The 24,781-nt window shown below is 39.6% G+C and overlaps 1 protein-coding gene across 5 annotated transcripts in view; it reads right to left on the reverse strand.

Moving 5' to 3' along the window:
* Nucleotides 1-144: 144 nt before the first annotated feature.
* oxr1a (oxidation resistance 1a) overlaps nt 145-24,781 on the reverse strand; it is a 177,440-nt gene continuing 152,803 nt past the window's right edge. For 2 of the 5 annotated variants that reach the window (XM_026924547.3, XM_026924548.3), the window contains 11 exons: nt 21,455-21,613; nt 20,871-21,055; nt 18,386-18,990; nt 12,743-12,911; nt 11,449-11,614; nt 5,751-5,831; nt 4,669-4,794; nt 3,359-3,511; nt 2,951-3,046; nt 2,761-2,834; nt 145-1,986 (listed from right to left, as the gene is read on the reverse strand). In XM_026924547.3, coding sequence (XP_026780348.3) covers nt 1,851-1,986; nt 2,761-2,834; nt 2,951-3,046; nt 3,359-3,511; nt 4,669-4,794; nt 5,751-5,831; nt 11,449-11,614; nt 12,743-12,911; nt 18,386-18,990; nt 20,871-21,055; nt 21,455-21,613 — 1,950 coding nt within the window. In that variant the 3' untranslated portion in view covers nt 145-1,850. The other 3 variants (XM_026924549.3, XM_053228056.1, XM_034298284.2) reach the window with 2 other exon arrangements.

The following is a 24,781-nucleotide window of genomic DNA, read 5'->3' on the forward strand; positions in this document are numbered from 1 at the left end:
AAACTGCTGCACTCAAAAGTCCATTTTGATTTATTTGTTCACAAAAAGTTTCAACCATGTCCTTACCATGTAGACTTTGTAACACAACTAAAAAAAAAAGGAATAAATACAGTTCATCTCAGGTTAATAATTTTTATTTATATACTTTTTCTTTTTTTTTTTTTTTACATCACTATTACATTGTATTCCAGCGAATCGGCTGGAGCATTTTGTTCACACTGGACCTCGTCTGTGACTCCACATTGACAGAACTCGCTGGTATGGGAAGAGTGATGAGGGTCTGATGATTACCTGCTCTTCTTCACCCTCCTCATCCTCCCTCAGCCTGTGAACAGTGAATCTACACACCAACAAAGACACAGCATCGAGACGAGACATGTGAGGAGAGAATCTAACCCCACTGGACTCGGACATTAGATTCAGGGCTTTAGCTACATTTTCCCAACAGTGTAGCAGAAAGCTCTTCATAAACAGCTAACATCTGTTAATTTCTAAACACACAAATAAAGGAACAAAAAATATATATATAATAAAGACTGTACAGCTACTGCAAAGAAAGCCGAAAGCATCTGGCTTTAAACTAGATTAAAGTGCTAGAAGCAACCCACCAATCCACACTCTATATATTTGTCTGCTAATAATTATATATTTATATATAGGAACAAATCTACTATTTTAACATTAATTTACAGGGTAATATACTGTACATTATATTGGTAACAGCTGAGATATCAGCACAAAAAAGATCACTGTCACACGTAACAGCAATATATAATTACATATATATATGTATATATATAGAATTTGTTATATAATTATATACATAAATATATAATTGTCATTATATTTATGAAAAAAAAACAAACAAACAAAAAAAAAAAACATCTCCAGCTTTTCAAATGATACCCCGAAAAGCAATTTTCTGTCCAGACGTAAAAGCTTTTAAAAGTTAGTTTGAAAGAGCGACGGGAAGGACACAAAAGATCCCGTCCGGATTATTGAGGTTAACAAGAACAGTAATTTGCATATTCCACAAAATCTATTGCAACACATTACTGTCTACGAACAGTACACACGACCCTCCACACACGGAGGAAGCTGAACTCACACATAAACCCACTTAACAGAACGGTACGACAATGTTTTTCTTCATAGATTAAGGGCTATGTGCTTTACTGCGGTGGATCTATGATGGTGAACGACAGAAAGACTATGAATTCACAACACTTGTATAATTCGCTTCAGAAGAAACTCAGGATGTACACTCGCATTTTTTTTGCTCTCTGCATGGATGCTGCCCTCAGGCGATCCTGTTACCTGTCAAACATTTCTGTAGTCTCAAAGGGCACAGGAATGTGTTTGTAGTTACTTCCATTTCTTTTTTTGTCCATCTCCTGTGAGGCCATTGCATTAGTAACATCCAATGAAGCTTTCTGCCTCGATCTGTAACAGATCCATCTTGTCCCAAACCTATGCCAGCATCACCATCTGACGTTCAAAGCGCTCCAGTGGTCCCCTGTAATCAGTACTTGAACGCTCACTGATGATTGTCACGGTGCGTCTCAGCTTTCTGCTCACCTAAACACACCTTGCACTGAAGCTTGGAACAAAGTACACATGGTAACAGCACGAGGAAAGAGAGAGTGGGGGAAAAAGATTTGTGTTAAATGCATTAGTAACATACGGCAAGCATAAAGAGATTATGCTGCTTTAAAACAGGCTTCCTGGGAGCCGAGGTGATGCACATTAAGGTTTGGGACACTTCTGGCCAGCACAGAGACATCTGGTTGGCTTTGTTTCCCTGACTGGAGCCATCTTTCTCTCTTTCTCTCTCTCATGGAGAGAGTGGCCTACTCGAACGACCAGATCTCAATGTCCTGCACGAAGAAGTCCTCCTTCACGGAGAGCATCGGGTTCCCAAATGTTTTGCATGAGTGACTCCTGCCATGGTAGAGATCTCCGTCCAGCCACAAACCAAATTCACCACTGTAAGTGAAGGAGATGGGTTTAAATGTATTGAAACTCTTTTCTCTACCTGCTGCTATGACGAAAGTCAGCGGAAGCTTCAATGCTACATGGCAGGTTAGGATCTAGTAACTACAACGGTATACGGTAATAAAATTCCTTACTTACAAAGGTCTGAATAAATAACTAACATAACTGATTAATACCTAAGCCTTAATGATTAGTTGATGACTATAAAGAAGACAGTTTGATGCGGTTATGGTTTGTTTTGAAGTGTTGTTTACATTACAACTTTTGACTAGTGCCATGGACTCTGAACAGATGAGACATAAATTTTTAATTTAATGCATGAGCATAAACACATACTTCTTTGTCCATGCGTCTTTAAATGTTCTGCTTTCGTTGTTGACTTTTTTTTTTTTTAAAGTAATTTTGTCAGTTTGCTATTCAGAATGGGGAAAGTAAATAAAATGAAAATTCTTTGACAGTCTATGGAAACTCCTTTTCTGACCTAATGTCTCTAGCCCTGTAGCTAGTTACTGGTCAAATGAGCTGCCTTCAGCTAAATATTTTATGTAAATATTTTATGTATTAGAGTTATAGTGTTTTCATTTTTTTTCCCTACCTGTTAATGAGCTATTATATCCTGCCAAATAAATACATTTCCAGTCATTGTCTGCATTCAAATGATTTCTCTTACAATACATTAACCTGAATACAGCTGTAAAGACTACAAAGTGCACCAGTTCAAAAGCTACGTGCAGAGTTTGTGTATTAGACTCAGAAAGGACTTACCTTCCTCCACCAAATGCCAGGGAGTCCATGTCTCCTTTGATAAAGAACATGTTATCACCTGTCCATTTGTAGACCTGAAAGCACAGAAAATTCAAGCAACAATCCATTTCAAAGAGGTCATGTGGACATACTGACTTAAAAATGCACTGAGCGTCAAATAATCTGTAAATAAACCACACAGACAACACACCTCAAACTGTGGATAGAAGGAGAAGAGAAACGTTTCTCCTGTGCCGTAAAATCCGTCGCTGACTTTAAAGGGCTCTGATGCTAATGCCCCAAACACCTAGACATCACACAGATCAATGTTATTATGGGCTACCATACAGCCTATACGGGCTATTGAATTCCTCCAGTGCATTTCTCTCTGACTAAATGAACTGGTAAAATGCACAAAGGCAATGGGTTGATATCATCGTAACAGAAAAATGTTGCACACAAGAGCAAAATGAATCAAGGTTTCAGTCAAAATGCCAACAGTGGGCCATTAGTCTAGCAGACTAACGCTCACGCTAACCAGTCCCCCAAGCTTCCATCCACGTCAAGTACATATACAAAGAAAAAGCCTTAGTTCAGTCAAGCTTTGGTAGAGTCTTACCTGCCCATCACTGTCTTTAATGATGAGGACAACGGGAGAGTCCTGCCCCTGCATGATCCGGTACAGGGTTTTAATACTCATGCCGTGCTTGGACGTGCTGAATGCCAGCGTCCATGGATAGCCTATGGTTCTGGGTGGGAGATGCTTTGCCAGCTGTGAATAAGACAGAGGCTGTCTCATTAGCAGAGGTGTAAAAAGATATATACAGCAAATGTATGAATGGCATGAAAAGTGAAAAATCATGGTAGCGTTCTCAGAGCACAGAAAAAGAAACGGAGGGAAATGGTACATCAGGGGAATGAAATTGAATGCCACAGTCATCAGTGCCCAATTACAGTAGCAATGACCTTTTAACACCAGCAGGCAGAGAACCTAACCAAGCACGATACAGCCCCGTACACGCACACACCAGACCTAGTAAATGCTATATATCTTTGGTATAAATCTTGTGTATGCTAGTCTTGGCTTTCTCCAGGGATTATATTTTGACTGATTTACCATCAGTATGGGCCTTTGGGGTGCATAAACACAGAACACAGGATTAGAAGCCACCTTAGTTGATCTATTTTCTTGAAGTGCTGATGCTACTAGAAAGGCAGTACCCACAGGGCATCATTGAGTGTAGACTCAAAACAAACAGATCTCACAGATTACAGTCACAGTGAGTAAAAATAACGAGACCATCAGAGACGACAACATTCTGGACAAGTATTCATTAAATGACAAATGAAGAAATCAGAAAATGTACAGGATGATTTTAGACACTAAACCTACAACAGTGCTCTTTTAATATACCGATCGGCCATATTCAGCACTGCTATATAATGAATCCTTCATAAGGCTGTAATTACTCACAGATATCTACCAGGCTGACAGAAGATGTTACAGACCAAAAATAACTGCTACATCAATTATTATATAGTGATTTTCCCACCCCTGTAAGCACTCACAATGTACTTACAGTCTGGAAAATATGTTAATATCAAAACTTCTTGCTGCTTCATTTAGCTACTGACTGTTTTGAGTTAGGGAAGGCATAAATAAAATGCCCTATTTTTAAAGCATCGCAGAATAAGAGTACGGATTTCGAACCATGTTCACGAAGCATACCTATTAGAGTGTAAGATAGGAGAAAAAAGTCTCAGGCTTTTCTGTCAGTTGTGTGACGATCTATAATTGATCAATAATTTGAGGATGCTTAAGAAGGCACTTTATTGGAGGAGGAAAGGGATCGATGAGCTCCTTACCTCCTGTAGAGTGAAACTAGCACTTGAAACAATATCAGCAAAGACAGGATAGATGTGGCTCACCTTCTCTATCTGTTCGGCTTCCAGGAGGTCGCTAGGTTCACTCAAGTTGGGTTTAAAGGTCTCCGGCTCCAGGCTGGCTGTGATAGATGTGCCATGTTTGGAGGTCACCTCCTCTTTTGTGGTGATCTAGAAGCAGAGAACAATGTAAGCAAAGTGAGCAGCAGCTAATTCAAGAACCTGCATTTCTATCTTGCTTATATAGGGCACGTGCTTCTAGGTTTGAACGTAAATCTCTTTGGTTTGGTTTATAATCCAACATAAAGGGTATAAATATCCTCAAGGAAGTTTGTTTATTCAAATGACCATGCATGCAAAGGAAAAAAAATGCAAATTAACCAAGGATGTAAACTCAAAGTTGTTTCATAACAACATATTTTATCTATACATCTATACCTGTCCTAGTTATGTTCTATACCTATCTAGACTATTATACTAACTACATATCAAGTAACCGACTAACCTGGCTTGCAAGCAAAAGACTCTTGGGACTGCTCTGTTTCACAGAATAGTGGCAAAGACAGAGACACTTTGCCTCTTGCAGCCTGAACACACTCGGGTTACACAACCCTTGCTTGAATTACCTGCATTGTCCATGGCAAACAATTGGGCAAACACTCTATGGAGCCCTAACTTCCATCCTTTTTCAACCCTACACCCTCTCCACCATCCTTCAATGCAGACGATATACAACACCACCTATCTACGTAATGTTTTTTGCAAGGGTTCTGTCGGATGTGGTGAGTCTATTGGTTTACTCGGCCTACGGTAATTCAGTTCAAAATAGTGATTGTTATTCAAAAACTGTGTGGTGGCCTGGGGAAACCCTTCACATGGTGAAATTTGTCTCTGTTTTTGGCTGTTTAGCAGCACAGTGACATGTGATGTGTTTTTCCAGACCGTCAAAGTTTTTCAACCCACTCGCAAACATTTCCATGTTTGCCGCTATACAGCTGTGTCCAGCACAACCATATTGCACTGTTGGCTAAGAAACCCAAAAGTAAAGCTACGGACACTCAAGCTAATCAATACTAAGTGGCTCTAAGAAGAGTTCTAGGTTTCTTTGGGGATCTATGGCCAGGCACCTGGAGCCGTTTGCACAGGGCACGCAGATCTTCAGTGTTTAGTGCATCGATCCGGCGGTGGTGTTCGCTCAGTGACACTACCTGGTACAGAGATAGGAGGGGGGGGAAAGAAGCCACAGCTGAGCATGGAGAGAGAGCGAGCACAGTAGTGAGCATGGAGTGTGAAAGCAAGGTGTGGACACTGCAGCCTTCACTGAAGAACTGACACAATGCTGTTGAATCATTATTCAAAATGAATATCCTTATTATTGACAGAAAAAAAAGGATGCCTAGACTTTAAGAGAAGTACTAAAGTCTCACTTTGTGCGTTGTGTCTAAAATGCAAGCAAGTTTAAACCAAGTGTTTTGCATGCCTGTGTGAGCTGTTTCTCAGTACACCATCTTGCAAAGACAGCTGGTCCTTTGTGGAAAAAAACAAAAACAAATCTTTAAAAAAAAAAAAAAAAAAACAGTATTCTGTTTAATTTAATTGTTTTATTAGCTGCATTAGTTGCCAGGCTACCTTTGGTCTGGTGGATGGTTATCAGTGCTAAAATTAGCCTTGCTTACTGTACAGGGACTGTTGCTATGTCACGGCTTTACAAAACTGGCAAAACGAGATGCATTAGTGGCAAGGAGCGCTGTTCTGGTTTAAATGCATGCAGAAAATGCTGAGCATGTCACTAAGAAAAAGAATCTAACACAGTAATTATGTCACATCACCACCTAGTGCACAGCTATAAATCACTCAAAGGCACTGCCTCAGATGGTTAAACAGGTATTCATATACTAGATATCAGGAGAAGAAATGTGGCGACATGCTGAATTTGAGCCAAATAGTCATAACATCATAAAGTGGCAGTAAATTCTGACTCGTCAATAATTCCCTGTAGCAATAGAGATTTAGTCTAATAGAATGACTCATTTTTACCACAAACACTAACTCGCGCTTGGACGATCCAGCTCTGGAAGCTCTATCCCACAAATCATTCCATCAAAACTAAGCTACAGAATTCATCATTTTTCACATCGCAGCTAAGTGTATATCTTTCGTTGCAGGGTTTTAACAGGGTCAGTCAACACTTATAGAGAGCAGACTTCAGTCCTCAAATTACATTTGGTCTTCCAGGCCTTCTTCATCAATTTCCTAAATGAGTATTTTTTTTTTTTGTGTGTTTAAACAAGTTAGTGGTCAATGATCATTTGCTGCAAAAGAGCAGCCTGGCTAATAAGATTCCTTGAAGCTTCAGAGGGCAAACAGACTCAAATCTGTTGTTATAGTTCACAATCAGTGCATGATATTCTGGGCATTCATACCTGAGCACACATACATGCAGACCATTTTAACCAAAATGTCAAATATCAGACTGTATATCAACGAAATATAATGGAGAAAGCTTCACTTTTTTCTGAATGGCTCACTAAATCTTTTATTACACTATTCTAAAGAGATACGGGTTTAAAGGTATTATATTGAATACTGACTAACATTTAAAGGACTACTGTTACATGTCTGATTACTACTGTATCCCAGGGGTCTTTAGGTTGTCATAAAAAGGGCAATGCCATGGCTTGTTAAAGTAGATTACAATAATATGCTTTACAATACTACAACATTTTAGTCCCCATCAATAAACATTTAAAATATTCTCACAAATCCTAATCGTATGGATTACAGGATTACTAGCTAGTAGATCTTCTTATTATATGACAGACAGAGATCATGCTGTTCTTCCCTCCCAATATGTACACAGACAGCTGTATTCACAAAGTAGGGCTGGACACAGACGCCAAAGTTTTGAGCAGTGTTCGTTCTACTTCATTTAATCAGTCCATTTTTTCAAACCTGCAGGTTTAGCTGTTGTGCACGATGTAGTTAACCTCAAAGCGTCTTTCCTTAATGACAGTGCATACCTGAGCAAGCCCAAACCTCTAGGCATATAACAATTTTCAGACACACACTTCAATTACTCTCTCTTTTTCTCTCTAAAAGAGTACAATGTTCAGGTTTTACAGGTACAACGTAGATGATAATGAAGATAATAATGCCTGCACTCAGCGCAGGTCATTACGCTGCAGAGCAATGTAATCAGGCTAATCAGAAACGCAATAGTATATTATGGCACATAAGCAGAAATAAATTAACAATCATGTATGCTGACTAACAATTATAGACGGGAAGGCTCTAGAAAATGTACCAGATTTAAACAGTAAACAGGCACATGATTGACCTATGCAGATTAATCACTCAATCAACTGCGAAACTATGAAGAATATCAAGTACGAGGGGAAAAAAAAGTTTTTCTTATCGGATACCGAGTTCATCACTTGTGCCCTTTTTTCAACTGTGGAGGATTTCTCACTGCCATTTTCACCCACACCTGTCAGCTTTAACGAGGATATCCCACAGGACGAGATGCTGTGTATTTTAGGAGTTGCACTGTACAGGTCGGAGCCGAGGTTGACCATCAGTGGAACCGATGGTGAGGGAGCATCGCAGGGTCACCACCGGGAGCTATCTGATGTGTCTGAATAGCAGACAGCCAGCCACAAATACACAGATGAACTGTGTTTGCTCTTTTATCAGGACAAACTTTGAAAGACTTGTTTAGTTAGATGGACCCTGGAAAACTTTTACAATTTTTATCACAAGTAAATTTAAAGAATCATTTATAGAGTTGTCATGCTGCACAGAAACGTTTGTTTGATTTTTCTAAGCTGAATTTTATTGAATGTTTGATTAATATCTGTATTTGCCATGAAATGGCCTTTGAAGCTGGTATGGCAATAAATTTAAATACAAACAAACAAAATGTTTGCCGGTAACAAGCTGCTACTGTGGAGCAGGACACGCCTCTGGGGGCGGGACATATACACTCTAGAGAGGATTTAATTGGACGAACACAAGACTAATACAGGATGAATCAACAAAATAGCTGAATCTTTTTCTTGAAAGCTGACGAACTATCAAATTAAACTGAGACTCTCTACAAATTTTTTCTAGACACACTGCTTTCTTAATCCTGGTCTTGGAGTACTCTTTATTTTTTGTTGTATTACAGCACCACGGAGGGAAACTGATGACTTAAATACTAAAACTGGAGCGTTTCCCCAGGACCAGGAAACAGAAAATTAGAACTCAGCACCTAGGGGAAGACACTTTAATAACTATTAAACAAACCCCTTAATCTACCTGGTGAACTTTGACTGTCCTCAGTCTGGTAGCTGGCTAATTGTCCTAGCGCGCCAGCTAGTAGAGTTTCTACCCGCAGTTATGACACCGCCTCCCGCCTGCAAACCTGAAGGACACGCGTCTAAGTTTCTTACGGCATATTAGAAAGAATAATAAACAAACAGCACGTGGTGTGGATTTTTAAACCAGCGTAAAAACATCGCAGCTGTCCCGAGATCACCACAAGAGCGTGTGTTTGTTGTGTTTAACTCAGCTAGCCGCGTGCAGCCAAACCCCCCAAACAGCGAGAAGAGCTCGCTTCAGCACAGACCACGCTGCCACGTACACAGGAATACTTAGCAGTGAACGGCTCCGCTTGTTTCAGCCTCCTGGAGAACATGTCTATTCAGAGTGAGGCGCGTTTCTGCACTCACATCCCAGCCGCTTCAAATCAATTCCTCAGTTTCGCCGACGCTGGAGCAACAAGAAACACCCCGACTCAACACGGGACTTTTTCTCCGAATATGATCGACACTACAATAACCAATGAAATTCCACATAGAGCACAATGGCTTATCTGATTGGCTCCGAGAGAGACTGCGCCCGCCTATCACACAGCTGACAGCACGCGCATTTAAAGAGACAGCGCGCCTTTTTCCCCCGTGTCTGAAACCAGAATGTAGTGTTTACCTACCACACACACACACGTTTGACATAAATTAAATTAATGATACGCCTAACGCTAAAACTAAACCTTTACCCCAGTAACCAAAAGGAAACATCTTTTATTTTCTTAAATAACATAGTTTCTTAAAAAAAAAAAAAAAAAAAAAGTCAGCTATTCCTATCCTTGTGGGGACATTTGGTCCTCACACGCACACACAGACACACACACAAGGAGAAGTAACGTGTTCTCTAAGACTCTAATGCACTAGAAGATTCTACTAGCAGCTTAATTAGCCTGGCTTCTTTTCATACTTCATCAGTACCAAAACTAGGGCCACACACACACACACACACACACACACACACACACACAGTACCCTGTCTGCAACCCTAAGGTTACAAGCAAAGATTACTTACCCATTTTATACATAATTAATATCTAACTGACTACATTATCACAAGACTGGTCTAAACCTAAATTCCCAAGATTCAAAGTAAAATAAAGTAAAATGTCAATAACAGCCTGCACAATCTCAACAATCTTGTTCAACATTTACACTCAAGGGAAGGAAACTTTACTTATGCTAAACACAAGACTACGAGGCTTTGTCCAGTGCACAAGTCACGGAATGACAAATCAATCTGCTTTGTTTCCTACATCATTGATTTACATTAAAATTTAAAGTGCTGCCTCAGTTCCAGTATCGCTTTCTTCATAGGGCGGATTGGTTTCAGCATAGCTCACACCAGATTGCTACACTACTATTTCCATGAAGACATACGCCAGCTGCTTCTGACTACATCTTTTCATCCTCCTGCTCATCACAGAGCAGCTCGAAAATAATCAACTCCTCATTGTGGATTTAAAATGACATACAAGACGTGAACTCACTGTAAACATTTCTGTGTAATAATCTTAGTTCTTCTGGAGTATCCTCTTCGTTTTAATGATCTCCATGATACCTTGGCAACATTCATAACCATTTACTGAACCAGTGACGACAAATCAAGATTTTCAACCTGCAACTGCGCCTGATGATGTGTTAAAGATGTGTCAGCGAAGCGGGCCTCGATTATATTCTTTATATTATATTCACATGCTCAAACCTAGGGGGCGTTTCGCTCTGTATAATCACCTGACATGACTGTCACTGATAGGATGCATGAATCTACAGTCTGGGCTAGAAAGAAATTAAACCCTAGCCTCACTTCTTCATACCATTCTGTGGACAGAAACCCATTAATGTATTTTTTTAATCTCTGAAAGACAGGGGAGCTTAGCCCTGCTAACACATTTATACCAGTCTCTGCACTGAACTTCAGTCACGTTATTGTCACACCAGCATGGTTTAACATGCCAAACCATCCGTCTTTAAACCATGCCTTGGTCTCAACGTACAACAGAGGAGCTCATGCATCAAGTGCATACATGAGCTGCTTTGTTAAAAGAAAACAGAACACAATCATGCAAAACACCAGCTTCAAGCTCACGGTAAAAATAATCATGGGGGAATTTACTGACCAAGTGTACACACTAATTTCAGACAGATAAAGTGAACGAAAGCTATGACAACACAGTGTGATGGCAAATGGGAGAGGAGGTGTGGTGAACATGTTAAAGTTCCAGGCACCTGGAATACAGAAACATAGACAAAACACAAAGACACAGAAACAGTGCAAAACACACAGTAATACGTATATGCAACAAATTGAGATCATCTCCACATGGCAATGCACAAGCAAAACATACTGTTTAACAAACACAAACAAGCGTTAACATCGCTGCACAAAATTGAGTCAAAATCAGATCATTCAAAAGCTTTAAGAACAAAGCAAATTCAAAGAAAGGGCTGGAGAACAGAGCTCACGGACAGAGGCTACCTCCCACTCCTTGGATGAGGAGTCTGACGTTGTCTGCTCATTGTCGGGTTCAGGTTCGTCGATTTTTTTAACTACCATGAACCCAGGCTCACGGCTGACGCTTCCCATGCCATCGCCGAATGTCTCCGGGCTCCACTGGATGAAGAACAAATAAAGGTGGTCTGACCTACATGGACAGAGGATATAAGCCACATGAGGACACGAGAGCCACAGAAAAGAATTCATCAACACACCCAAAGATGAACCATAACATCATGCATACAAATGAAGAGCATCAGTAAAAAATGTGACTATGACCATGGTATGTATGTTGGTGCCAGACGTGCTGGTTTGAGTATATAAGAAACTGCTAACCTACTGAGATTTTCACACACAACAGCCTCCAGAGTTTACACAGAATGGTGGGAAAAACAAAACCACTCTTTACAAACATGGTGAGCAGAAAAGCATCTCAAAATGCACAAACTGGATAGTTGAAGATGGGATAAAGACCAGGCAATATTTTTGTAAACTTCCACTGCCCAGTTTCGATGAGCCTGTGAGAACCTGATGTGGTCTTCTCCTGTTGTACCTGAAGGATCAGTGTGTTATGCGTTCTTAGATGTTTTTCTGCTCAACAGAGTTGCAAGTATGTTTCTTAAAAGTAGTTATTTTCTATAGAGAGATTTAATACAAGACAATCACAAGCATATCCACATTCAATCAAGGTCCCAGGCCAAAGCATGGCGGCCAGGCCGCAGACAGATGAACACTGGGTACTTGTATTATATGAAAGGAAGCGATTCTCAGCGTGTCCTTGCATGACAAGAGACAAAGGCAGCGTTGTAATGGCACAGACAAGCAGAACTGACAGCAAGGATTTGGGAAATGACTTCTGGTTTGAAATGAACCATGCTCAAATTGAATTACGTTGTTTGAGTTCTTTGGCTTAATTTGCTAGGAACACACAGTTTATGGTTTTTAATGGGTTCTCGGAAGCTGCTCTGTATTGGGAATTAAAAGTTGTTAAAAGCTGAGATTTAGGAAAAACTTATCTAATGGTTTTAAGTTTTCAGAAAAGTGCAGCAAATTATGTAAATAGAGGAACATGAGACCTCAGTGGCTATGAGTTCAATCTATTCTATGGGTCTAAATTCTGGGCCATAAAAAATCCAAATGTTTACCAGCATATGAATCAAATCCCAACTGAAGTTGAAAAGAAATTAATTTTCTGGGAAAACAAACTACACAAAACCTCATCCCCGAGTGAAAGTGGAGGAAGAATAAATGAGGGCTGTGTTTGGTGCTAACTCACCTCTCCTGCGGCACAGAGAACCAGTACTCGTGTTTACGATCACGCTGGGCATACTGCTGCATGGAGGCGCTGGCATTGGACACAAACGTCTTCTTCATGGCCTTGCCGACGCGCAGGCACAGAAACTTATGAGACCTGGACAGCCGCCTCTCCCTGGACACAGCCAGACCTGAGACACGGATGAGGGAATTGATGTCATGACTGAATAATATAATAAGCTGATAACAAGTGGGTCTGACATTTCATTCTGATAAATGACACACAGAATTCTTTACACAAAAAAATCATTCAGAAATTATTCATTCTGGAAAGGGAGCTTCATGCTGTATCATGAAATCTATCACATTCACATGCTTTCTAAACCTTAACCACCAGAAGAATTGAACATAAACATACTGTAGGGCTATTAATTCCCTGAAAAATAAAACAAAGTGTGGGCTTTTGTTTATCTGTAAATAAAGTACATTTTAGTTGTCATTGTGTTGCTTGTAAAAAGTGGGTATTCGAGTTACCATAGCCTTCCTGTTGGCTCGAACCAGTCTGAAGAAATTCTCTAGGTATGTATACAACATAGTTAACTAACAATGTAGCCGATGCAAAATCTATTATTATACTCATTTCCTTCCAAGCAGATCATGTTCAAAGTACAATACAGCCTTTATATTATATTCACAGGATTGTTATATTCCCCTACTCTGAACACATTCTTTTCTTGGAAATTTTATGACTGTAATATTTCCTTGAGGTTTAAAGGGATATGATGTTAGTGTGCTGTCTTTTTAATCTCCTGCTCTTGTTTTCAGAACATCACATTGCCAAGAGATCACCAGTTTCCATTAATTCCTTTGAGTCATTGTCATTGAGAGTGAGATAAGGAGCTGGTTTTGACTGCGGCCACCCATCACTATCACCCAGGCAGACACTGAGACGCCAGTAGAGGGTTAGGGTTAGGGTTGTGGATCACCAAAAGTGACAGCAACAGGGGAGTGGAACAAGCATCGGAGACACATTGGAAATCAATCGCTGACTGAAATCATGGACTTTACTGTGTTTTAAGATTAAGAACAAAATGGATGATGCTTGTCTGTTTCAAAGGACTTTATACTCCAAGGGAATTTTCTACATCTAAATACCTTGCAATGCATACTCAATGATGAGTATGATGATCTGTCAACCACCCACCATTTAGAGTTTAAACTGCCTTTTTAGGGCATGGAGTCCCTCTAGCTTAAGGACTGCACTTCATTCAGCCAAAAAATTACAAAAAAAAAAAAAAAATCTATACTGAAATCTACTTAATAAAATGAAAGCGGATCTGCGGATAATTCCTTATTTCTTATTTCCTGTTTGGATTCTGACAATCCTGTTTGTTTCACATAAAATAAAATATCTCTTATGAAATGGAAGTGATAACTCCTTCCATGCCTATCAGTGAAAGATCTATGCTAATACGTTTACACACCCTGAACATTACTTGCTAGCTAAACATGTTGTGAGATTCAAGAAAAACATCCTTCTGTTTTTCTGTTACTCGCCTCTACTTCTCGATAGCCACCTCAGCAGTCAGGAGCTGGAATAAACCTGACACAGACACTGTAGTGGTAGTGAGCAGTCTACTGCCGTGAGTGTAAAGTGCCACTCTGTGTGTTTTCTCCCACATACTAGAAGCAGACTGTACATCCACACACGGCAGCGGCTTAAGCCTTAGGTAGATTTTTAACAATCTGATATGTTCTACTTCAGACAGACGAACAGAAGCATACTTATAGAGGGTGGCTGAGAAATACAATGCATTTGCAGAATTAAGTAATACAATTGCTGTCGCAAGAGAAAAACATAGTGAATGCTCACCTCAATAGATCAGTTACTTTCCTGCCATGAAGTGGTACAAAAAGTCCTTCTTTTGAAGTATTATCAAAATACTCTCTTGACCTTTTTCATCCTACTTGACTTTTTAACCTACTAAAAATTCAGAATGTCCATCACTATAACATGCAATTTACCCAACATGCGATTTTTTGAAAAATCTTACTAAAACAGCTTTACTTTTCCAAAAACATATAATCTGAAAGTGAATGATGTGAATTTCTTTTTCTTTCAGCTGAACTGTCTGTACATCCTGATAACTATCACTACAAAAAATGCGCTGACATAATAAAAAAAAACAAACAAACAAAAAAAAAACCCAAAACAAAACAACAACAAAAACAATGTCTTTGTGACTGTCCTGGGCTTTGTAATTAGCAACTAAATATTTTAACACAGACCAGGTGTATTAGCCAATCAGGAAACTTCTTGGCAAGGAAGCGATCTTTCCTGCAAGCCAATTATTTTGTGCTTGCATGGCCAGGCTCATGCAATCTAATGCAGTAGGAGACAGACCTAGGATTAGATACAGTTTATGGAAGTGATGGCATTGAAGTCTGATGTTTGATTAAACGTATTGCACTACTACAAAACAGCAGAACAAAATATCTAGAAAGGAAGTGGGGTGCACGACAGGGAGGATGTGAGTGAACATCTGAGGACTTTTCACAAATTAAGAGGTCTGAGACATACGGAGCTCAGAAACTGGTGCCAGCTCACTCAGGGTAATTTTGCTCAGTATGTTCTGGAGCAATTTGTTATTCTGCCAAATAAGGAAGGAACAAAACACGACGAGCGTGCTGTTATATGAAAATATAATCAGTGACACTTCCTGTCATATGACAAGTACCAACTGGAGACATGTGCTTCCTTCAAGACATGTGAAGCCAGCCAAAAGCGTCTTTTTGAACTACTGCTTTTCAAACTACAATCCACCCTCTTCTGCATACATGAGCTCATAGATGCCCATGATTGGCTAGTGTCACTGTGATTGACAGGGGATAGAGAGTATGCCATCCCTTCCAAATACTTAACTAAACACTTAACTAAATACTACATATAAGAGAGATTCATGTGTCATTATCAGACATCTTCAATGATTTTAATAAGTAACCACAATAATCTAAAGGGAATTAAAAAAGAAGATGCTAATTCTATAGGGGGGATGCGATTTCATTAATTTTAACTCCCACTTTCTTTTTAAATTGGTTTTAATGTTCCTGAATGTATTTATTGACCCCTTACTGTTCTAACTAATCAAGTAATTGTAGATATTTCCTAAGTACATCACTCAGATAATCTAATACCGAGTTAATACGGCTCCAAGCTCTGGCTTCTCTTTGTCTCTAAGCTACTGATGCACTTTTTAAAAACTTTTTTTAAGTTCAGCTTTATTTTTTCATTATTTTGTTACATTTAATATATTTTATATTTCACATAATTTAATTGCTCTAAAATAATTTGCAAACCTTGTAAAAGAAAAAAAATTTTTTTTTTCCTATTACTGAGTACATTACCAAATTTATGAGTACACTACCAAATTTAAACACAGCCCAAATTAGATCAACAGACCCCCCATAGGTCATTAAGCAGAATAAGATGCTTCTGAGCTAAAGTCTGCAGTGATCAGAGGGATAAAAAAATAGAGATTTCCATGCAAATTTCCTAAATAGCTTATGAGAAGGTCAACTCTGCAGGAGATGACTGGCCATCCAGCAGAGCCGTACCACACACAGGCAAAGAAACCTTAATCTACTTAGACAACATTACACTGCCAGAGCCCATTCATTTACAGTGCACTAATCAGGTGTGTAATTCCACTTGTTCTTAAAGTTCTATGCAGGATCATGTTTGCTGCAAGGTTCTGAATGAAGTCAATAAAATAATAAGCCCACCCATCATGAGGAAGAACAGGACACGACCAACCAAGCTCATACAAAAGTATGCAAAACTTTGCAGTATGGGTGTATTGTTCGATACAAGGCTTTCGATTCAATATGTCTGGGTACTGAACAATACATTCAACAGACTGCATAACAAAGTAGGCTCTTTGTCATAAAATACTATTACATCACATGAGTATCATCATTTTTGGGGGGATTTTTCTCCATTTTCACCCCAGTTCTCTCCTATCACACTTCTTTTCATGCTCATGTTGCATCACAGGGAGGTAAGTGCTATCTGCCCTCTTCCACATACATGAGCACACAGATACCCACAATTGGCTAGTGTGACTGTGACTGACATGGGAGACAGTGTGTCATCCTTTCCACCCAGAGAGCATGGCCAGTTTTTGCCAGTCATGGATGACCTGCGGCATGGTTGGGATTTGAACTCGAGTCTCCTCACGACAGGGTAAACGCTTTTCTGTTGTGCCAATCAAGAGCCTTGATGTCATAAAAATTTTAACTTAATCAAGCCACACTCCTGCCAAATAAGTAGCTTCCAGCCCTTTTTCACAGCTGAATGGATCATACAAAAGCTCCAGGGTGTGGTTATAAAGTTTCAATTATTATACTTTTAGAATCTTGAATGTTTTAGAAAACTGATGCACCGCTTGATGGTAATAAATGTTGTGATGTTATTTCCATCAAGAGGTGCATCAGTTTTTGGTCAAGATCTTGTACTGACAATGAAAGAGGTGAGCACTCTGTAAAGTCTCTTCCAGCACATCCCAAAGACTTTCACTGAAGTTAAGGTCAGGACTCAGAGGTGCCAATTCATGTGTGAAAATGATTCTTTATGCTCTCTGAACCATTCTTTCACAATTTTAACCCTGATGAATCTTGGCAGTGTCATTCTGGAATATGGCCATGATACGTCTTTCTACATGGTTATTAAAGAACTAAAAAGCTACACACTTCATCTTTTAAGATTATAAGAACTGTTGCCAAACATATAACATGCTAGAAACATTATAGTCACTCTAATAATGATCCATTCATAGACTCTTATGTATTTGCCTATTAAAATCTAAACGGCGACTTTTTTTTTTTTTTTGGTCGGGCAGTGTATGAACGTCATCTAACCCAATGAATAGCTTCATCAGTGGTGAGCTAAAAAAAAGTTGCTATAAAGAACATATAAAGTTCTGAATTCTTATGTTTATTCACATGAATATTTATTCATTCAGACCCTAATTCGGGTATTTAACATTCATCTGGATAATTAACCTCATTAAGGCATAACTTAAGGGTTTTGACATTTTCAGGTTATGCCAGTCTTGTGTGTGCAAACAAGACCAGAATTACAAATATAACCAAAAACAGAAGCGGCACTACAGCTCTTAGTATACATATGTCTAAACTACTTTGTTTGCTCTCAGGAGCTGTTGGTGTGTGGCCACCTGTGTGTGCTGTTGTTGTGTTTGATAAATTCTCACTTATTGTGCTGAAGGTCAGTATGTGTCTAAAGCTAGCCAAGTGCGATCAAAGTGGCTCAAAGCGGCTATCAGCAGCTCCCAGCAGCCTCAGACCTCAGACAAACAGCACAGGCTCGCTGTGATGGTGAGATTTCAGAGCACAGTGCTGTAATGGCTTCAGCTCTGCTTCTAGGCACTAAATGGTTTTATAATTAATATACATCTCTTGGAACAAAGGTTCTGCTCCGTAAATCCCAGAAGAGCATTGAAATCAAAGATCTTTTTATATGTGAAGCGCAAAAGCCGGTTAAAATAATCAAAGCATGAGCATGGGAAATGTCACACATTATGGCAGATACAATAGTTACATAACAGAAATACATAACATAACATAACAGAAATACATTAACTCTTACCCTCTACTGAGCCCTGTCTCTGACTGCCTTTGCCTGACACAGTCTCTTTCTGTGTGTGCTGTGCATTATCTCGCTGCTCCTTGGCCTGTTGCATAGTGTGACTCTTCCACATCTTTCTCAGCTCCTCCACATCAGTTTCCGAGTCTCGCTTGCCGTCTCTGGTGGTTTTAGCCTCGTCTGAGTCGCGTTCCTGATCTGTGACCACTGTGGCAGTGGAACTCTGGGAGGGTGTGGCTTGTGTCTGGTGCTGCTCTTGGTCACTGCTGGTTGAGGTACTTCGCTGCTCCTTGCTTCTGGGCTCATCTGAAGCGCTGGCGGTTTCTTCTCCTGCATCTCCCTTTTCTTCTTCCTTGTCCTTTGGCTTTGCCTCTTCCTCTGGGTCATGCCTGACTGTGTGTACGGATTCAGAGGACGACTGATCCTCACTCTGGGGCTGCTGGGTGGATGGCTGCTCCTCTCGGATAGGTGAGAGCTCAGGCTCGGTGAACACATCCTCGGAGAGCGAGGCATCCGTGCTGCGTGGGGCTGTGCTGCCACTGTCGTATGCCTCTCTCAGACGCAGTTCTGGGTGATGAGCAGGCCCTGAGAACCATGCATCAACGTCCCTGCAAGCACAAAATTTTCATTTGGTTACCATATTGATTTCCATACACTGACATTTTCAAAATGTAAGATATGAGTGCTCAGGTATATAATGATGGCTAGGGTAACATTATAAGTGACTGCAGTGCTCAGTAAGAGAAACTATAGAGTACAGAATAATATTCCATACTTGCAAATGTCACATGATGTCTTTCTTATGGTCTAAAGGATGAAATATACTTGCTTTTAACTCTGTGTACGCAAGAGGGCTGCCACGTGTATTATGCGCTTGTTTGGAGCGTTGCTTCTGTACATTCTCAGAAAGTCCTTACATGTCCACGTGGTACAATAATAGTGGAAGCAGTGTAGCACCAAGTGATACCGTGTCTGCAACTGACTAAACTAGTGTTGCGTATCAAACTGTATACTTATATACTTTTCTATACAGTAAAGAGTACTAATTTTCCTATTATGCTTAGTGTACTAACTTTAAAAAACCCTCAGGTAGCCTTCAAACCTGCTGAAAGTTCTGCTTTTTTTCACCAGTCTTCTGGATTTTCTAGATACATAAATGCAAACACTTTTAAATGTAAGGACAGTGATGGACGTTGCTTAATCTTCCAACTTAGATAATCTTCCAAATAAGCTATGTAAGAAAGTATGTGAACAATGCCACTCATGTTGCTGCTTTATGCACACAAAGTCATACGCCAAGTACAACTCAGCGTTAAGGGTATGGCCAGTCTAATCCTTTTCACTCTCATTCCCTCTAATTTCAATACTAATTGCTCAGATACTGTATGTATGTAAGTCATTTGGACGATGGAAGTGACAACAATAACAGAGCAGTGCTGGCGCTGGTTGAGGCTCATCTTAATTCACAAATCAACAACACCCACCAGACATTGAAGTGCTACACAGTATGGTAACAAATCTGTTATCCTACATTTTGTCATTATTTCCATCGCCAAGTGATCCACCACATAACTTAATACCAGTGCTGCATTTGCTCAAACTACAGGTTTTGCACATATCTCAACCAGTTCAACCAAAATTCTAGGATTGTAAAGTCTGCTAACCGCCAAAAGTGAAAAGGGAAAAAGATTGCATGTGTGTTAATGTGTTCAAGACATAAGAGACTAGCCCAGGTTGTAGGGTGTGGGATATTTTGCCACATTGCTCATTCATGTTTATGTTAATATGGTTATTTATGTTATGTTATGTTATTGTGTTTTTAATTAATTTTTTGGTAATCTATTTTAAATTTCATTGGGAAGCTGCTTTGTGTATTATTTTAGGTCTCCCAAAAGATCTCCCTTCCAGAGAAAACAAATATTTCTTGGCTAATATTTTTAATATCACGTAAATAGTTTAGTCTTTGGAAATGGGAAGTAATACCTCAGCTTAATGAAAACTGCAAAAAGAGCGTCAGGAAAAAAGGGAAGAAAGTCACTCATAAATTATTGATAAGAGGATATAAACATTCAGGCAGGCGTAAAGGCTGCTAAAATCATTAACTTCTTATTACAAAACAAAATGGGTGATCAAAACGTAGGCGGCTGAAAGTGTGCTTCATTGACCTTGGAGCACAAATCCATTTCCTGTATCATCAGGCTGAACAATGGATATCTGAGGCAATTTTACAGTCATGCATTTTCTTTTCCCATATCTGAAATGTCAACTGGTGTTTCAGCCTGATGAATCTGATGAGTGATGTGGGTTTCAATGTGATTCATCTGGTTCTTGGACGTAAAAAAAAAAAAAAAAACGTAGCTAAGCGTATTGTATGATTCTTTATACTGTTTTGTTGACCAATAATATTGGGTCGGAAACAACGGACAAATGGGTGTATTATTACAGTGTACATTTGTTCATCAACAAATTCATTCATCATAAGTCTTACGCTGGCAAGGATTCGCGGATCTTGCTGTCTGTGATCTCTCGATACACGGCTGCAGATTGCACCTCCTCCAGTGGGCACATGATGCCGTACTCCTCACAGCCGCGCTCCTGCACCAGCGGGTCTGTCCGGTGAGGGTCAAACATGATATTGTTGGGTGTCACCAGCAACACCCCACTTACAGCCCCCTGGAAAAACAGTGAGATTTCATGGGTTGTTCACTACAATGCAACAGTTAGAACAATGAAATTTTGATAGAGAGATTTTCACTAAGCAGCACTTGGAGAATATGAGCCAAACACTTTGGATTCCAAGGGAATAAATCAGTTCAATATTACACAGACGAGACAGTACAAAATTTCCTGAGGGAACTGTATCTGTATTAGAAACAGCTGCCGAACTTGTACATTTCCAGAAAAAAAAAAAAAGTGGAAGCGCTGCCATTTGGCATCCTAAGCTCTCCCAGAGTTATTTGTTCAGAATTTCTCCACAAGCCACTAAAGGCAAACAAACATCAAGACGCTTTTTACAAGTGTGTGCATTATGTCTGAGTGTCTAATTGGAGAAGACCAAGAGTGCTGTCTTGCCTTGCCATCTGTGATGTACTTGCAGTTGATTTTGAGGAACTTCTCAGTGAGCGCCTCCTCTTCCTCCGAGGTGGAGGAGACGATGCGGGAGTGGCGGAGGACCGAGAAAGCTGGCGGTGCCGAGGCTGGGGTGTCTGAGCGAGGACCTCCATCAGAGTCCTGAAAGATAATGGAACAGTAAAGTCAGAAATGTCTCTGCTTCACACAAGATGACCCCTCCACCCCTCTTACAGACGCCTTAGTCCCCTGGAACCCAGAAAAACGTACCAGAGTATCTTAGTCAGTTACTTTTACTCTCCCTGTACAACAATATCTTCTGGAGTGTACTCACTTACCACACAGAATCCTTTCTATGGATTATGTTACAAGTTTATATAATGCCATCTAGTTTATCCTAAATCTGCACCTGTTATTATGTCATATGTACTGTACAGTTACCCATAATGCCCTGTGCTTATTGTATTGTGCTGTATGGGTCATTCTACTGAAACTTTATTTATGAACACGAGTCTTGTCTTTATAATTATACTTATACAAGCCTTGGATTCATTCAGAGAAATCAAAACAACCACACAGATACTTTGTTGTTGATTAGCTGCTGAATATGTACTGAATGTGAATGACTAACACCTATTAAAACATCTAAACTGGTCCCCAAGTAATCAAATGATGTAATCAGTAACTAACAAGCTCAAATTTCTGACTACTGCAAGCAAAGGGCTCCCACAGTGCACATAAAATCCCCATGTTTTCCTAGTGCGAAGAACGATCAAACGTGTGAATCCACATGACAGTTTTGGAAAACAGAGGTAAGGAGCAGGCAACTTAAGTCTTTACAGTTTTATAGACTCTCTTACATCAAGTTAATGTGACAGTTAGAGGAAGAAAAAGTTGGAGGAAACAGAAACAATATTTCCTGCCTTGGGAGAAAAAAAAAGAACTTTGCATTTTGTTCTTACAGGCAACCAGGGGGCGAGGAAATAGAACAAGGGTCATGAATAAAAAAAAGAAAAACACCAGGATCTGCACTGTTTTGCCTGTAAGTAGTAATCTATGTGGTGAATCATCCTACTGCACATGAAAATATGTTTTTGCTAAAACAAGCAAACAGCAGGGAGACACAGGAACACTTTTTCTTTAAGAACAATATCTTCAATATCTGCAGAGCCATTATTCGTTTTTGGAAATGAAAATGACGATCACGTCTCTTGTCTTGTTTGGACCTTCCCAGGACACCACAAAAGAAACCTTCTCTGTTCCCAGAACAGTTCGCTTCACAGGGAGCACATGCATGCGAATGCTGATAAAGAATTATAACAAGCCTCTGAAACATGGATTAGCTATTCAACTCTTGTAAGCTCAGTGACTGAGAGCTGTGTGTGTGAGTGTGTAGCGTCTGTGTGTCTGCACGTTGGAGGAGCAGAGATCACCCAATGCAGACACCACGGCCAGAGAGTGGGCAGCATGGTCTGCTTCAAAGGAGACCTCCGGCCCACGGCTGTCTGCTGCACTCTGGTACACACTCCCACAGCTCCAAACACACAAACACACGCTTCTATTCTTTTTGGAGAAATCAAACCTAACACACACATGTTGGTGGTATTGGCTATGAAACAGGATGCTGTCCCTGTACTGTTACTCATAATTTTACTGTGCTATTCTGGGTACATCCTTTTAAGAGTCAGACTTGCTCTTTACAAAGCAGGAAAAACAAACAAACAAAAAAGTCACATGAATTTCATGACTTTATACTGGAAACCAGGTTGTTTCTAAAAAAACAAAACAAAACAAAACAAAAAAAAATTTCAATCATGTGGCAGCAGTGCAATGCATTATGCCGCTAAGCCCATGCGCCACAAGGTTTGATGTGTTGTTTATTCTGAGATGCTTTCCTGCTCACCACGGTTGTCAAGAGTGTTTATTCCAGGAGATCTGGCACCAACAACCATGACACGCTCAAAGTCATTCTGATGTTTGCCATGAACATTAACTGAAGCTCTTGACTTGTCTCTGCATGATTTTAGGCATTACGCTGCCACTACATGATTGGCTAACTGAATAATTATGTTGAGTGAATGAGTAGAGGCATCAGGTGTACAGGTGTTCCTAATAAAGTGGAGAGTGAGTGTATCTTAAATGGGATTAAAAGAAATTCAGTCCACTGAAATGTCAGTCAGTATAAAAGTTAAACTTACACTATATTATACTACTTGGATTGCATACAAAACCTGACTGTAAGAAGTCTCTATTTTGTTGTAGTTCTAGTTACTTTTTTCTCTGTTTATCTGACCGTTCTTGTAAAAACATACATTTTATTCAATACAGCATTCGCGCTTTCTTTGCCATTTGTCTGCTTTCTTTCATTTTATAGCTTTCAGTAAATAAAATAATATGCTTATATGAATTAAATTAAATTAAATGCTGCTATATCTGATAGTGGCCACAGGTTCACACATCTAATGCCAATAACATTTTAAAAATGCCTACATTCTTTTACTTTGCTTTTTTCTCTCCTGGGAGTGTCTTTAAGGCTACAGAGAACAGTTCACACATGCAGAAACCTCATTTACGCAACTATTTTCTGTAAATCACCCGCAGGACGTCCACTAAGTACACATCCAATTTATCAGCCTACACAAGCAAATTTGCTTGGGATCTTAGTAAATCAAGGACTTGAGCTGTGTCCTTGACTCAGTACTCTGTGTTGTTTTTAGGAATTATTCTTAGTGATTAGGGAGATGTTGCTAAATGAAATAAATTACTCACTCAATTTGGGGCATGTCCTCAAGTTTTTAAAGACAGCCATTTCTGTAGAAACCACATTTTGATGCCATTAATCTCTCAATCACAGTATAGAATCATCGCTGGTTAAAGCGTATAATGACCTGCTGCTTTCCTTGGATTGCGTCAGTTCTGTCGCACTTGAATACAGCACTGGACAATACTGAAACATATTCTCATGGACAAGCTTGAAAACGGTTGAAATCAGTGTCAACAGAACTTTTTCTAATTCTGATCTTATTTGACAGGCCATAAATTTTGATTCTCCAGAGCCTTAAAAAGTATAATATGGTGCCTCACAAGGTTCTGTTTTAGGCCATCTATTATTCTCCCTTAGTACCTTACTGACTGCACCCTACAGCTTTACAGCTATTCTGTGAAACCAAAAGCTACATTTAAAACCCTTGGTATAACCTTAAAAGCTAAATGATCATTTGATTACCATGTACTACACATAACATGTCTAAAACTATCATCTGAGAAATGTAGCCAAAATAAGGAATATGCTAAGCCTACATAACACAGACTGTCTAGACTGGAGTATTG

Source organism: Pangasianodon hypophthalmus, chromosome 22, assembly GCF_027358585.1.
Source record: "Pangasianodon hypophthalmus isolate fPanHyp1 chromosome 22, fPanHyp1.pri, whole genome shotgun sequence".
NCBI classification, from domain to species: domain Eukaryota; kingdom Metazoa; phylum Chordata; class Actinopteri; order Siluriformes; family Pangasiidae; genus Pangasianodon; species Pangasianodon hypophthalmus.